We start from the raw sequence: 16,262 nt of genomic DNA on the forward strand, positions 1-16,262 counted from the left end.
ATGTAAACATCTGAATTTAATGTATCTTATCAATAGTGGAAGCAATAACATGTATTGTGTCTTCATGTATGCCTATATGACTTAGGAAATTATTCACTTAAATTGATACCCTTTCTACATTATTTTGTGGGCTTTCTTTTTTACTTTTTATTCTTTCTTGAATTCATTATATAAGAAAATTATCTTCATTGAGACAGTGCATGGTTAGATAATGTTAAGGATAACATATTTATTATAGTTATATCTATTTTTAACTCTTAGAAATTGGTTTGTTGTGTTTTTAATTAACCTGATAAAAATGTATAAGCTTGAATAATTTTGTATAAAAGTTTTTCTTACCCTGTACCACAATTAGCACCAAATATTGACATTTTATTTCTTTATTAGGCAATAACAGGGGTTGTGTGTTATGCCTGCAGAATTGCCAGTACCTTACTGCTTTATCAGGAATTAATGCGAAAGGGGATACGATGGCTGATGTAAGTAATAGATTGAAATTTTGAAATTAATTTTCATGTAGATGTTGCCCCATCATTGATATTTTCTCTCTTCAAACTAGTTAGGTTAGGTACTTGATTTTTATTATAATACATTTGTTTCACATTTCATTTATAAAACATTTAGCAGCTCTTTTTTCATGAGTCCTACAATGACCTTGTGAAACAGAACAAATAGTATCTGAATTTTAAAACTTACACCACGCTATAGGATGTGACGGCAAATGCATTTCTTTTCCTAGGACCTTGACTCGGTTGTCATTTCAGTATGTTAGAAGTCTTTGGCTTGTTAGAATCCAGTACAATCTGTACTTTCTAGCGTTTAAGTCCTCAGAGTCTTCCTTAATTTCCTACCATTTTCCCAAATGAAGTACACAGTCCTTTTTTATCACACCATATTTTTTTTTTCTTTTTGAGACAGGGTCTCGGTGTCACCCAGGCTAGAGTGCAGTGGCACAATCACAGATCACTGCAGCCTGAAACTCCTGGCCTCAAGTGATGCTACCACCTCAGCTTCCCAAGTACCTGGGACTACAGGCATGCCCCACCATGCCCAGCTAATTTTTTTTTTTTTTTTTTAAGAGATGAGGGTCTAGTTATGTTGCCCAGGCTGATCTCAAACTCTTGGGCTCAAGCAATCAGCCCGCCTCAGCTGGGATTATAGGCTTGAGCCACCACACCCAGCCTTCACAACACTGAGATATAATTCATATACTATTCATGCATTTAAGCATACAGTTTAGTGGTTTTTATTGTGTTCAGAGTTGTGCAGCCATCATCACTAATTTTAGAACATTTTCATCACCCCAGAAAGGATCTCTGCACCCATTAGTATTCACTCTCCATTTCCGCCTAAACAGCCCTGCCCTAGGCAACCACTAATATACTATTTGCCTGTTCCAGACATTTCATATAAATGAAATTATGCAATATGAATATGTAATCTAACAAGCAATTTAAAAGCTAATTTTTAAAAACTAGACCACTTAATATAGTTATTCTAGATCAGAATAACTAATCATCTAGTTTAAATAGTTTCTTCCTGAAAGTGACTCTAAGAAATGTAAGATGGATATAATTTTTTCCTGTTTTATACTTTTCATGATTTATAAATGTCATCTTTCCATCTGAAAAAATGGAAAATACATGATCTCTTTTGGGAATTATGTTTATTTCTATACGTCATTCAAAGGTTTTGAATTTTGCATACACATCATGATGGCCTTGTGGCCAACAGATGCTAAGAACTTTATTTTCTGCGCTCATGTCGCTAGGTATGTGCCCTTGGACTGTAATGCTTTTGACAGTTTATGTATGCCTACCTCATACCCACCCCTTCTTGCAAAAATGTATATGAAGCATTTCATCAGTCTTTTTAGGTTCCTTCTTTTTTTCTGTTAGCATTATATGAAACCCATCAATTTGTGTTTATATTTTTCACTGTGTTCACATATCTAAGTTCCTAAGCCTATGCTTTTTTGTTCCACTAAGAATCTTCCTTGTTTTTACTGGTTTCTGGAAAAATCTCTATGTACTAACAATTTTCATTTTCTCTCTTATCTACCGTCAGTCGCTGATCCATGAAGCTTTTATTCCTTTTACTTACTAGTTTATAGTCCAATAAGTCATGAGAAAATAGTTTTAATGTAAACCACTGTTGGCAAACATTTTCTTTAAAGACTCAGTCTAATATTTTAGACTTTGTGGGCTGCGTATGGTCTCTTCTTTGTTTTTACAATCTTTAAAAGTGTAATGTTAGCTAATGGGCCATATAAAAGCAGGCCTAAAGTCTTAGTTTGTTGACCCCTGATGTAGATCAAAAGCCCTTCAATTATATATTACTGTGTCATCCTTCTTCAGAGATCACATCATAAGTTGAGCATCCCTAATAAAAAAAATTCCCTAATAAAAAAGTCACAACTTTTTGCTCAAAGTTTATGCTCAAAGGAAATACTCATTGGAACATTTTGGATTCTCAGATTAGGGATGCTTAACCAGTATGTATATATGCAAATACTCCAAAATCCAAAATCTGAAACACTTCTGGTCCCAAGAATTTCAGATAAGAGATATTCAACCTGTAATTGGTTTGAAGTATGAATCAGACAGTAGTCTACTATGAGTAGTAAAAATTAATTCTGGTGGTGTAAACTGTAATGCACTACAAACTATTTGTGTAATTGTAGATTAGTTTTTACTTCTTAATGTAATATTTAGGTTTCTAAACTGTTAACCTAAGTAGTAATGGTTTATGAAAATATGAGTTCCCTAGATATATATAAGGGTTACAGAAATGCTTTTAATAATAGTGTCTCAAAAAGTGTGAATTGACTAATATCAAGAATATTGTTATAAAATGTTTTTGAACAGTAGTACTGCAGTATAATTAGTGAAAGATAAGAAAAAGTAACTCCTTACATAAAAAAATAATTTTCTTTTTTTAGTGAATTAATTAAAGATGATTACAATGAAACTGTTCACAAAAAGACAGAAGTTGTGATCACATTGGATTTCTGTATCAGAAACATTGAAAAAACTGTGAAAGTGTGAGTAGACTACTTCCTTACTAGTAGGGGTTAACTTATTAAATGTTCCATTTCTGTTTAATTGATTTAGTTATCCTTGGCACAATATGGCATGCTGTGCTAGGGTTTATATTAAAGATCAGCGGCTGGGCACGGTAGCTCATGCCTGTAATCCGAGCACTTTGGGAGGCCAAGGTGGGTGGATCACGAGGTCAAGAGATCGAGCCCATCCTGGCTAACACAGTGAAACCCTGTCTCTACTAAAAATACAAAAATTAGCTGGGTGTGGTGGTACATGCCTGTAGTCCCAGCTACTCGGGAGGCTGAGGCAGGAGAATCACTTGAACCCAGAAGGCGGAGGTTGCAGTGAGCTGAGATCGTGCCACTGCACTCCAGCCTGGTGACAGAGCGAGACTCCATCTCAAAGAATAAAATAAAGATCAGCCTTAGATTAGTGATTACTTCATCATCACAAAGGCAAAAATGCCAGTTTTCTTGGTAAGAAATGAACACCATCTCTTAGTGGCATTTCCTCCCAGCCATTGGGTAGGAAAAGGTAGTGGGAAAAACATCTCATTTCTATCTTGTAAAACAGAAACTGTGAATAAGAAAATAAGAAACCTGTAATCAACAAAGGAAATAGGAGGAGGTATTCTACAACAGCCTTTTAGTAGTATTTTTAGAAGTATAGGAATTACTTTTAGTTTATTCTTACTTGTGAATCTTATTCTTGAGAACGTGTTTTGAAAGAATGATATTTTTAACTGCCCTCTTTCTAGAATATACTATTTGTGCTGCAGAGGAAATACAATAAATGAAATCAATAATCACTATTGACCTTCATTAATTCTGAAATGTATTTTTACTGTTATCCTGACATATGATTACTTGAAATTAATTGGTCTTTTCTGTTTTATCCATCCCTCGATCTGCAAATTTGAAATAGAAGCAGATAAAATTCCTCCTTCAGGCAGGCATCATGGTTTTGTTGTTGTTGTTGTTGTTGCTGTTTTTTGAGACAGAGTCTCACTCTGTCATGTAGGCTGGAGTGCAGTGGCACAATCTCTGCTCACTGCAACCTCCACCTCCTGGGTTCAAGTGATTCTCCTGCCTCAGCCTCCCAAGTAGCTGGGACTACAGGCGCATGCCACCATGCCCGGCTAATTTTTTGTGTGTATTTTTAGTAGAGATGGGGTTTTACCACGTTAGCCAGGATGGTTTCCATCTCCTGACCTCGTGATCTTCCCACCTTGGCCTCCCAAGGTGCTGGGATTACAGGCGTGAGCTACCACACCTGGCCAGCATCAGGTTTTTTTTTTAACAATCTGCTGGCTTATAGACTTTGAATCAGTTTTTTACTTTTAAATGGTTATGATGAAAGCTCAAATTATTATTTATAAAGCATCTTTTTAAAACTGTGTATTGATTATACTCATTTAATTTTCTCTTTTGACTTTTCATATAGATATGAAAAGTTAATGAAGATCAACCTAGAAGCGGCAGAGTTAGGTGAAATTTCAGACATACACACCAAATTGTTGAGAGTAAGTATTTACAAAATTATGAAAATTGTAAGCTCATAACCTATTCCTTTGCTGGCACTATTAGATTTAAACGTTCTTAGGTGCTAGGCATGGTAGTACACACCTAGCTACTCAGGAGGCCGAGGCAGGAGGATCACTTGAACTGAGGCATTAAAGGCTGCCCCGAGTTATGATGGTGCCACTGCACCCTAGCCTGGGCAACAGCACGAAATCTTGTCTGTAAAATAAATAATGTAAATAAATAAACTTATAGAGATGATGTTTCTCACTGCAGAGAAATAATATTTTCCCATCTTTAGAAACTTCTTTACAATGTTAAATACTCTTACTGCCTTGAAATTTTTTGTAACATATTCAAATGCCTACTGTAATTTAAACTCCTCTCTCTGTCTCTCTCTCTGTCTCGGTGTTTAAATCCATAGTGCTCTTGTGTTGTTGCTGTGGCAGTTAAAGCAAGTTCATAAATGTAATTTCACATGCAGTTGAATGTAAAGTGCTTGAGCTTCTTTAGAAATAGATTTAAATTAGGCTGGGCACGGTGGCTTATGCCTGTAATTCCAGCACTTTGGGAAGCCAAGGCAGGTGGATCACCTGAGGTCAGGAGTTCGAGACCAGCCTGGCCAACATGGTGAAACCCTGTGTCGTTAGCTGCGTGTGGTGGTGGGCGCCTGTAATCCCAGCTGCTTGGAAGGCTGAGGCAGGAGAATCACTTGGACCCAGGAGGCAGAGGTTGCAGTGAGCCAAGATCACACCATTGCACTCCATCCTGTGTGAAAAAAGCAAAACTCCCATCTCAAAAAAAAAAAAAACATTTAAATTAGAAAATATTATCAGATTTTTTTCTAAAATAAAAAGTTAAGGAAAGAAAGATTTGAGATCCTCAAGGCAGTAATCACTTCTATAACTAGAAAAAGAAATGAGGACAAGTCTCTACCCTGCTAAAAAATACAAAAGAATCTCAGGAAGTCTCTGAATCTCTTATTAATATTAATATATTTTCTTTTGGGGATCTCAAAATGTTTCTCATTTTTATGACATTCCTGTGAGACTGAGATTTCTTTTTTTAAAAAAAAACAAACAACAAAAAAAACGGAGTTTCCCTCTTGTTGCCCAGGCTAGAGTGCAATGGCACAATCTCGGCTCACCGCAGCCTCCACCTCCTGGGTTCAAGCGATTCTCCTGCCTCAGCCTCCCAAGTAGCTGGGATTGCAGGCATGTGCCACCACGCCCAGCTAATTTTGTATTTTCAGTAGAGACGGGGTTTCTCCATGTTGGTCAGGCTGGTCTGGAACTCCCAACTTCAAGTGATCTGCCCGCCTTGGCCTCCCAAAGTGCTGGGATTACAGGCATGAGCCACCTCGCCCGACCGAGATTAAGATTTCTTATGAGAAAGCATAGATAACTAATAGCTTGAGGTAATGGAGTCTTATGACATCAGGACTTCTCACTTCAAACCAACTACTTTTCCCTAGATTTCATTTTTTCTCTTTTTCTTTTTTTTGAGATGGAGTCTCGCTCTGTCGCGAGGCTGGAGTGCAATGGCGCAATCTCGGCTCACTGCAAGTTCTGCCTCCTGGGTTGGTGCCATTCTCCTGCCTCAGCCTCCTGTGCCTAGCTTCCTATTGGAGACCTTAAATAAATTTTTCCCACACAAAAGTAAAATTTATAAGTAGAAAAAATACCACATATATTCTGCACTCAAAAAATGATTCTTAAAAGTTTTTATCCATTGCCCTGCAGCAGTGGTTCTCAGAGTGACTCCTGGGTCACAGGGCTCAGTGGTTCACAGAACTTTGGGAGGCTGAGGTGGGCGGATCACTTGAGGCCAGGAGTTTGAGACCAGCCTGGCCAACATGGTGAAACCCTGTCTCTACTAAAAATACAAAAATTAGCTGGGTGTAGTGGCAGACGCTTGTAATCCCAGCTACTGGGGAGGCTGAGGCAAGAGAATCACTTGAACCTGGGAGATGGAGGTTGCTGTGAGCCGCGATCATGCCACTGCACTCCAGCCTGGGCGACAGAGACCCTGTCTCAAAAGATAAAAAATAAGAAGAGTGGCTTCTGGGCCAGCAGCTTCAGCCTCACATGGGAACTTATTAGAAATGCACATTTTGGGACCCCACCTCAGATGTGTTGAGTCAGCAACTCAGCTGGCAGAACCCAGCAAAGGCCCTTTTTAATAAGCCTTCCAGGTGATTCTTATGCTGCTAAAATTTGGGTAATCTTTTCATTTTCTTGTATGTGTATTATTAAATTATTATTACTCTACAAACATATGGTTGTTATTTTTACTTTTTGTATAACATTATAGTATAGGCATTTTCCAGGTTCTTTTGCTAACACCATTTTCTTAATGATACCATGTTGCAGCCAGTGGATTTATTACAGTCTTACTTATTATTCCTCTACTGTTGGTACTTTAGTTTGCTTTTCACTCTTCTATGTAATGCTGTAAGAAATGACTTTTTCCATAAACTGTTTTCCATATATTGGATGTATAAGTTAACACATTCTAAACATTAATGTTAAAAACATAAAGCATAAAAACCAAGATATGTATTTGATCATATAAAAATTTAAGCCAGGCACAGTGGCTCATACCTATAATCCCAGCACTTTGGGAGGCCAAGGTGGGGTTAGACTGGTTGAGCTCAGGAGTTCAAGACCAGTCTAGGCAACACGGTGAAACCCCATCTCTACCAAAAAAAAAAAAACAAAACAAAAATTCTCAAGGCGTGATGGCACGCACTTGTAGTCCCATCTACTCAGGAGGCTTAAGTTGAGAGGATGTCTTGAACTCAGAAGGCAGAGGTTGCAGGGAGCTGAGATTACACCACTGCACTCCAGCCTGGGTGACAGAATGAGACTCTGTTTCAAAAATAAAATAAAAATTTAAGATCTCTATATGTTTAAAAAATGTTAGAACGCAAATAAGTTGGGAAAATGTGATAAAGGGTTTTTTATAAAAATAACTCATACAAACTGATAAGGAAAATAGTCTGCAAAAAATAGATGAGCAAAGAACATTTAGAGACAATTTATAAATGAAGAAAATTTGTCTGGTGAAAACACTCTTGAAAAAAAATGCTCAAATCCAATAGCAAGAAAAAATTGCTTGTTATAACAGTAAGATACTATTTTTGTCTTTCAGATTTTCAAGGCTTAAAAAATTATAATGCCAGTGCTGACAAGAGTGTGGTTTAAAGAGCACCCTTGTTTTTTGCTAGTGGCAATGTCAGCTGCTACTGACAACATTATTTGAAAGGCAATAGTGTGTATCAGGACCTTTAAAATATTTGGACTTATTTATCCTTTAAGCCTAACCTTCATCCTTTCTTCATAAATTTTAGAAATACTGTATGCATTTCTGAGGTAGGTAAGTGATAAATTTCCTAAGCTTAAAATGAACAGAATCTTAGATGAGCTTTCTTTTCATTTTCTGTTTTTAAGAGGAGTTGCTTTGGTTTGGCCTCTTAAACAAGAAGAGCACAAATCTTGCTACCTACACAGTTGATACTTGGGACTATTCCAGTAGTTCTATTTAATTTTCACAACAGGGCTGTGAGATGGAGAATTAACCACTTTTTACAGATAAGGAAACAAGATTAGAAATATTTTACATGTGGTTTTAGAAGGGTATTGAATGAAATGTTTTATAAGATGTACTAGTGCTGGTCTCATGTTTTATTATCATACTGTACCCCTGGTGGAAATCAATGTAAGGAACTCTTTTGTATTTAAAAATGGAAATAATTACTGTGCCTTTGAATTGAAGTAATCTACAAAAGAAATGTGATCCAGACTTTAGACTTTGTTGGTACTGTGATAATCATTTCTGGCTTTTGGCAACCTGGATCTGAACCTTTGGTTTTATTTAGCTTTCCAGTTCTCAGGGAACAATAGAAACCAGTCTTCAGGATATTGACAGCAGATTATCTCCAGGTGGATCGCTGGCAGATGCATGGGCACATCAAGAAGGCACTCATCCAAAAGATAGAAAGTAAGTTATAGCTTTATGCGTAGTTTCTGCTCTTATTAATGTCCTTTTTCACATTGACTCAGTTAATTTATTTGAGTTTTTCTTCCTTAAATAGTGTAGAAAAACTACAAGTCCTGTTAAATTGCATGACAGAGATTTACTATCAGTTCAAAAAAGACAAAGCAGAACGTAGTAAGTAAAATTTGCTATTTGTTAATTTAATAAATCCTTCTTAGTAATTAGTTATAATTCAGTTAAATTAATTTGGCATATCTGTAAGGGTGGCTTCTTAAGCTGTTTGTTTCAGAGATATGATTCTGTCAGGAAAAAGGTTGATTGTGTTAAAAAAAAAAACCCTATCCTTAAAATCAACCTTTTGGATACTTTAAATCAGGGTCATGAACTCCAGAACCTCTAAAGGCCAGGCAGGTAACAAAGGAATGAGATTGGCCAGTGGGGACTCATCTACAGGGGAGAGCCACTACTCAGATTCACCAAAGGTATTGCCCAGTCTTCCCATTTCTCAAAAAAAGCTAGAAATACAGAATTTGTTAGAAATATCTTGATTTTTAAATGTTAACAGTTAATTGTTTTTTACATTGTTATTTACAGACCAAATAAAAGCATCTGTGGGCCATAAGAAGCCCATGAGCCACAAATCTATGACATCTGCTTCAAACTCTTAGCCTTTTTGAAGCAGTGATCTGGAAAGAAAATATATTGTGTATAATGTTATGATTCTACATTAACAACAGTAATATATTTTCCTATTTCTAGGACTAGCTTATAATGAAGAACAAATCCACAAATTTGATAAGTAAGTATCCAGATTATGTTTAATAATTAGTTATTTTTGGTGCTATTTTGGTTATCTTTATTATTATTATTCTTAAAGTTGAAATTAATTACAATTAAAAATACATTTTAATCTTGATTTTACAGGATTGTTACAATATGTACACATTTTTGAGGTTCACACATCTGTTCCCTAATTGGGAAGTTACCATGATGGGAGAAGGAGGCGGGAGAAAGATTACTGTTCCAGTCAGTCACCTTCTGCCTCATGTGCTCTGATTACAGAAGGACAGATAATAGAGCACAGGCGAGGGCAGACTTAACCACCATCTTAACTTTAACCTCATTCAATAGGCATTTTTTTTACATCCATTTTGAACCTTCTCTTTATCTTCTTGCTGCTATAATGTCTTAGAAATGTTTACTTTCTACTGTAAATACTCTAAAGCCACAACAATCATTATAAGAAAAAGATACATTTCATAGATTTGAAAATTTATAAATATCGAAAGTAGAAACAGTGACATTGGTTTAAGCGTCTTGGATTATTTCTAAATTACAGGCAAAAACTGTATTACCATGCAACCAAAGCTATGACGCACTTTACAGATGAATGTGTTAAAAAGTACGAGGCATTTTTGAGTAAGTCGGAAGAATGGATGAGGTGAGTAAACTTTTGGAATGATTAGTGGTTGACTGCACAATATAAATGTACATTTGAAGTAAGAATGTTTCACTAGACTGCATATCAGTTGATTCTTCTTGGTTTTCAGAAAGATGCTTCATCTTAGGAAACAGTTATTATCTCTGACTAATCAGTGTTTTGATATTGAAGAAGAAGTATCAAAATATCAAGACTATACTAATGAGGTAGGTACAGCTATCAAAAGAAAAAAAGCTTTTTTCTCATTAGGAAAAATTAAAATTCTTCTCAGTTTATAACTGATAGTGATTGACAGGGGAGAAATGGGATGTAATGTGCCTGCATTCAGTTCTACTCACCAATTTTTAATATGTATTTTGAGTCCAGTTTTAAGAATGTAGATGTTTTACAACTAAAAACAGCTGATAAACCATTCTTTTATCAACTAAGAAAAGTTTCTTTCTTAAAAGGGTGTTGATTTAAGTATTGTATCATTGATAGTCTTGAAATCAAAATTTAAAGTTTTTATAAAGGACTTACTAAAAGCTGTAACACTTGATGTCAGATCTGTAGTAAGTACTTTTGTTCTGTGATTAATGTGGGGATTTTTTCTTTTCTTTTTTTTTTTTTTTTGGATGTTTTAGTTACAAGAAACTCTGCCTCAGAAAATGTTTGCCGCTTCCAGTGGAATCAAACATACCATGACTCCAATTTATCCAAGTTCTAACACATTAGTAGAAATGACTCTTGGGTAAGAAACTATCATTTGGAAACTGTAGTGTTTCCATTTGCTTTCATTGCAGTTTGTGCTCTTGCTCTTACATTTTGAAATTTTTTATGTTTGTTGTAATACAATGTTTAATAAAGTTATTTATTGACTAGTTAAATTTAGAAAACTGAAACATAAACATCCTTCTAAAACATTTGCATACTTTTTCTGAGCAAAAGTGCTTGTTTATTTTATATAGTATGAAGAAATTAAAGGAAGAGATGGAAGGGGTGGTTAAAGAACTTGCTGAAAATAACCACATTTTAGAAAGGTGAGTAATACAAAAATAATTATTATGATTTTCTTTGCAATTGAGTTCATACACATCTGTACTTATATCTTCCCTGTGTCAGTAGGTAAAGGGTCGTAAAGTCAGAACTCAGGTTTTTCTCTCTATGATTGCGTATTTGTGATGCCTTTTAATGGTTGATTAGTTGCATTTTATAGAAGCACTGGTTAATCGAATTACTTGCTTATTTGAATCAGTTTGTAAAGATCAAACTCTATTTACATTATTTTTATAACTTAATTCATTGGAATCATAATTTTCAATTTGGTGAGTCAGAGTTGCCTGTTAAGATTCCAGCACTCTGGTGCTGAGTAGCTCACAGAGTCCTCTGCACACCTCCTTGCAGGTGAAAGCCATAGGTAAATGCAGTACTTTGAGGAGCTAGGTGTCTGCTTATTATCTGCAGAATCCTAATAGATAAGGCCAAAAGAGATTTGAAAACCTGAAGAGGCAATAAAGCAATTTTTGGATGGCTGTTTTCCTTATCCTGATTCCTCAGAGAAATTAAGTCATATTCGGCTCTTTAATAGAACCCTTTCTTTTTCAAGCCCTTAGGTGCTCCTCTATGGGTTCTCAAAACCTTGTAATGCTAATAAAAATATTTCACATTTGGCCGGGCATGGTGGCTCACACCTGTAATCCTAGCACTTTGGGAAGCTGAGGCAGGCAGATTGCCTGAGCTCAGGGGTTCAAGACCAGCCTAGGCAACATGGCAAAATGCTGTCTCTACCAAAAATACAAAAATTAGCCGGGCATGGTGGTGCACACCTGTAATCCCAGCTACTGGGGAGGCTGAAGCACGAGGAATCACCTAAATCTGGGAGGTGGAGGTTGCAGTGAGCCAAGATCATGCCACTGCACTCCAGCCTGGGTGACAGAGCAAGACTCTGTCTCAAAAAAAAAAAAAAAAGGATATGGAATTTTTGGGTCAGAGAGTATGCCAATTTAAATTGTGTTGGGTTTTACTAATTTGGTTGTTTTTTTTTTTCCTGAGATGGAGTTTCTCTATTGCCCAGCCTGGAGTCCAATGGCACAATCTCAGCTCACTGTAACCTCCACCTCACAAGTTCAAGTGATTCTTCCTGCCTCAGCCTCCTGAGTAGCTGATTACAGGAGCCCACCACCACACCCAGCTAGTTTTTTGTATTTTTAGTGGAGATGGGATTTCACCATGTTGGCCATGCTGGTCTTGAACTCCTGACCTCAGGTGATCCATCCACCTCAGTCTACCAAAGTGCTGGGATTACAGGCATGAGCCACCGCACCCGGTCAATTTTGTTCTTTAAAAGGGTGTTTGTTATAGTCCTAAACAGACAAAACCTATGCGTTTGGCAACATTGAATGTATAATGTCTTTTAAATGTTTGCCAATTTGTTTAGTAAAAACTGAGATCTTATTTTAATTTATATTTCTGTGGTTTATAGTGCTGTCAAACATCGTTTAATATGTTTGTTCAATTTCCAATTTTGGGGGGAATTACTCGTTAATTTTTAAAAATATTTTTCTTGTTTATAGTAATTATCTAACTTTTTTATAGTATACAGTTTACAGTTTCTTTACAGCTTTAGCTAAATCCTTTCAGGCTTAAAGATCACCAAGTAGAAGAGACTATAAAGATGTGCTTTTTTTTTTTTTTTTTTTGAGACAGAGTCTCACTGTGTCACCAGGCTGGAGTACAGTGGTGCGATCTTGACTCACCGTAACCTCTGCCTCCCGGGTTCAAGCGATTCTCCTGCCTCAACCTCCCAAGTAGCTGGGACTACAGGCACACGCCATCATGCTGAGCTAATTTTTGTATTTTTAGTAGAGACAGGGTTTCACCATGTTGGCCAGGATGGTCTCAATCTCTTGACCTCGTGATCCACCTGCCTCGGCCTCCCTAAGTGCTGGGACTATGGGTGTGAGCCACCGTGCCCGGCCAAAGATGTGCTTGTAACAAACTTTTATATTTAACCACTTATTCCTTGAGGAATAAAGTCCCAACTTCCTAAACCACATTTAGTAAGTCAATTCCTCCTATGTTTTATTTGCAGATTTCTTGACAATATATGGGTGATATAACATGGCATAATCTTAACTTAAATGTTAAGTGACAAAACTAGTAATGGAAGCCAGATTTTGTTCAGAGTATTACACTACTCTGTCTCCATGTGGAGAACCCACTATCACTTCAAATTTTTTTTTTGAATCTAAAATCATCTGTCCTAACTCAATTTTCCCTCTAATCTCCTTAATCCTGTTTGAAGGTACCACCTTTCTCCTATTCCCTTAAACATAAATTATTTTAGACACTTAATCTTCGTTATTCCCTCTCAACAAGTTTGGCTCCCATATTTCCCCTCGTCCCTCATTCAGATTTCCTTTCCCTTTCATATGTGATGTATGGTAATAACCAACCTATTTTTTTCTTAACCCCAAGCTCTTCCCATCTGTCTTGGGTATTACAGCCAAAATCATCTTTCAGAATACTGATGTAATCCTATGACTTATTTGGCTCAAAAGTTTCTAAACTCCTGTTACCTAAAAAGTCAAGTCTAAATTTATACTTCCATTCAAAGAGTATAATAGTCTGGTTCCAGCCTGTTCACCCAACTTTACTTCCCACTGCTCCCCAAAATAGCATTGTGTTCTCTAGCAAGGTATCATTTCTCAACTTCTGTTGGGTATGTCACACTCCCAACTCGGTTTTTTTTTTTTTTTTTTTTTTTTTTTTTTTGAGACAAAGTCTCACTCTGCTACCCAGGCTAGAGTGTGGTGGCATGATCCTGGCTCACTGCAACCTCTGCCTCCTGGGTTTAAGCAATTCTGCCTCAGCCTCCTGAGTAACTGGGACTATAGGCACGTGCCACCACACCCAGCTAATTTTTGTATTTTTAGTAGAGAAGGAGTTTTGCCATATAGGCCAGGCTGGTCTCAAACTCGTGACCTCAAGTGATCCTCCTGCCTCAGCCTCCCAAAGTGCTGGGATTGCAGGCATGAGCCACCTCGCTCTGCCCCAACTCTATCTTAGTTTGTAAATCCCACCCCACCAGAAAGAAATTATCCAGTTCTTACTAACAGTTTCTTAATTACATCATTACGTCGGTTTTTCATGTATTTATGATAATACCATGCTGTTCCAGTAAGAAATAGAACAAATGGTAGTTGCTTAAACTCTTTAAAAATAAATAGCTATTTATTCCTCTGAAAAGTATTTTAAGGTTGGGGGCCTTTATACATAAATTCAACTTTTGAGATTACCTTTTTTCTTTTTGTGTGTGTTTTAGGTTTGGCTCTTTAACCATGGATGGTGGCCTTCGCAACGTTGACTGTCTTTAGCTTTCTAATAGAAGTTTGAGAAAAGTTTCTGTTTGCACAAGAAAATAACGCTTGGGCATTAAATGAATGCCTTTATAGATAGTCACTTGTTTCTACAATTCAGTATTTGATGTGGTCATGTAAATATGTACAATATTGTAAATACATAAAAAAATATAAATTTTTGGCTGCTGTGAAGATGTAATTTTATCTTTTAACATTTATAATTATATGAGGAAATTTGACCTCAGTGAGCACGAGAAGAAAGCCATGACCGACCAATGTGTTGACATACTGATCCTCTACTCTGAGTGGGGCTAAATAAGGCATTTTCTCTGACTGCCTACTGGAAATATTTTTAAGTGGAACCAAAATAGGCATCCTTACAAATCAGGAAGACTGAGTTGACACGTTTGTAAATGGTAGCACAGTGGCTACTGTGAGTGGGGAGCAGAACCGCACCACTGTTATACTGGGATAACAATTTTTTTGAGAAGGATAAAGTGGCATTATTTTATTTTACAAGGTGCCCAGATCCCAGTTATCCTTGTATCCATGTAATTTCAGATGAATTATTAAGCAGACATTTTAAAGTGAATTCATTATTAAAAACTACTCATTTTTTTCCTTTGGCCATAAATGTATAATTGTCATTAAAATTCTAAGGTCATTTCAACTGTTTTAAGCTGTATATTTCTTTAATTCTGCTTACTATTTCATGGAAAAAAAATAAATTTCTCAATTTTACTGTAAAGAGTTCATGTGTTTCTATGTATTCAGTTTGTGAAGCAAAAGTTGTCTTTTGAAAGTAACAATATAGATGGTAATCATAAACTACTCTCAGAATATTGGATGTAGGGACAATTTTGTGTCTCTTCTAAACCCACTAATTCTAAATTTAGTATAGAAGTTCTTTCATATACTTAGGGTATACAAATTGAAAAGAAACATTTTCTTTCTTTTTTTTTTTTTTTTTTGGAGACAAGTCTCGCACTGTAGCTCAGGCTGGAGTACAGTGGTGTGATCTCTGCTCACTGCAACCTCGGTCTCCGAGGTTCAAGCAGTTCTCCTGCCTCAGCCTCCCAAGTAGTTGGGATTACAGGTGTGCACCACCACGCCTGGCTAATTTTTGTATTTTTAGTAGAGATGAGGTATCACCATGTTGGTCAGGCTGGTCTCAAATTCCTGGCCTCAAGTGATCTGCCCGCCTCAGCCTCCTAAAGTGCTGGGATTAGAGGTGTGAGTCACCACCCACAGCCAAAAAGGAATGTTTTCTCTGAAAAATCTATCCAGAGTTCTAGACCAAGGGATTGTGCTTAGCAAGAAATTATTTCATCATTTTATCCAACAGGACTTTTCTTTCTTTTGGTTTTGGTTTCTGGCTTTTCAGAGTGGTGAAGTGTGATTACATACACTCTGCATATCATAAAAAGAACATATCCTAAAGAAAAATAAATTTGTGTACCAAGAACATCAGTAACCATCAGTTTTAAGAGATGAGAAGATTAGAATTTTATGTGAGATTATGATGCATTATTGTAGTGGAGAATTTTAGGCATCATATGTACACATAACAAATAAATGCAAGGGTGAATGCCTTTATTTAAATAATACAGTTATCCACTGTCAGTTACCTGTTTGAGAGTGTGTGGGGCAAGGAAGTATTTAATCCCTCTTTAATTTTCCATTTGACCATCTAATATGGGTATCTTGTATAGTTTAAAAGCTTACATCACTGAATATTAGATAAAATTTTACTCAAATTATGTGATTATTTGATATATTTGCCAATTTAGTTTTTATTTCAGCACCTCTAGCAAAGAACACCAATAAATAGAAACTTTATGTGGAGATTGTATTTTTATTAATAGTATTGATAGGAATATATCTATTCCACGGTAGTATTTTTTAAGTTTGACTCTTT

General features: G+C 36.3%; 1 protein-coding gene across 2 annotated transcripts in view; it reads left to right on the forward strand.

Moving 5' to 3' along the window:
- The window catches only part of TBK1 (TANK binding kinase 1), a 48,905-nt gene extending 33,813 nt beyond the window's left edge, over positions 1-15,092 (forward strand). Inside the window, exons 11-21 of one of the 2 annotated variants that reach the window (XM_003906721.4) lie at positions 388-479; positions 2,942-3,043; positions 4,488-4,566; positions 8,445-8,566; positions 8,661-8,737; positions 9,323-9,362; positions 9,903-10,004; positions 10,114-10,210; positions 10,628-10,734; positions 10,952-11,023; positions 14,308-15,092. In XM_003906721.4, the coding sequence (XP_003906770.1) occupies positions 388-479; positions 2,942-3,043; positions 4,488-4,566; positions 8,445-8,566; positions 8,661-8,737; positions 9,323-9,362; positions 9,903-10,004; positions 10,114-10,210; positions 10,628-10,734; positions 10,952-11,023; positions 14,308-14,359 (942 nt within the window). In that variant the 3' untranslated portion in view covers positions 14,360-15,092. The remainder of the gene's footprint in view (positions 1-387; positions 480-2,941; positions 3,044-4,487; positions 4,567-8,444; positions 8,567-8,660; positions 8,738-9,322; positions 9,363-9,902; positions 10,005-10,113; positions 10,211-10,627; positions 10,735-10,951; positions 11,024-14,307) is intronic. The other variant, XM_009181129.2, reaches the window with a different exon arrangement.
- The last annotated feature ends 1,170 nt before the right edge of the window (positions 15,093-16,262 follow it).

The sequence above is a fragment of the Papio anubis genome, chromosome 9 (genome assembly GCF_008728515.1).
Source record: "Papio anubis isolate 15944 chromosome 9, Panubis1.0, whole genome shotgun sequence".
Lineage (NCBI taxonomy): Eukaryota > Metazoa > Chordata > Mammalia > Primates > Cercopithecidae > Papio > Papio anubis.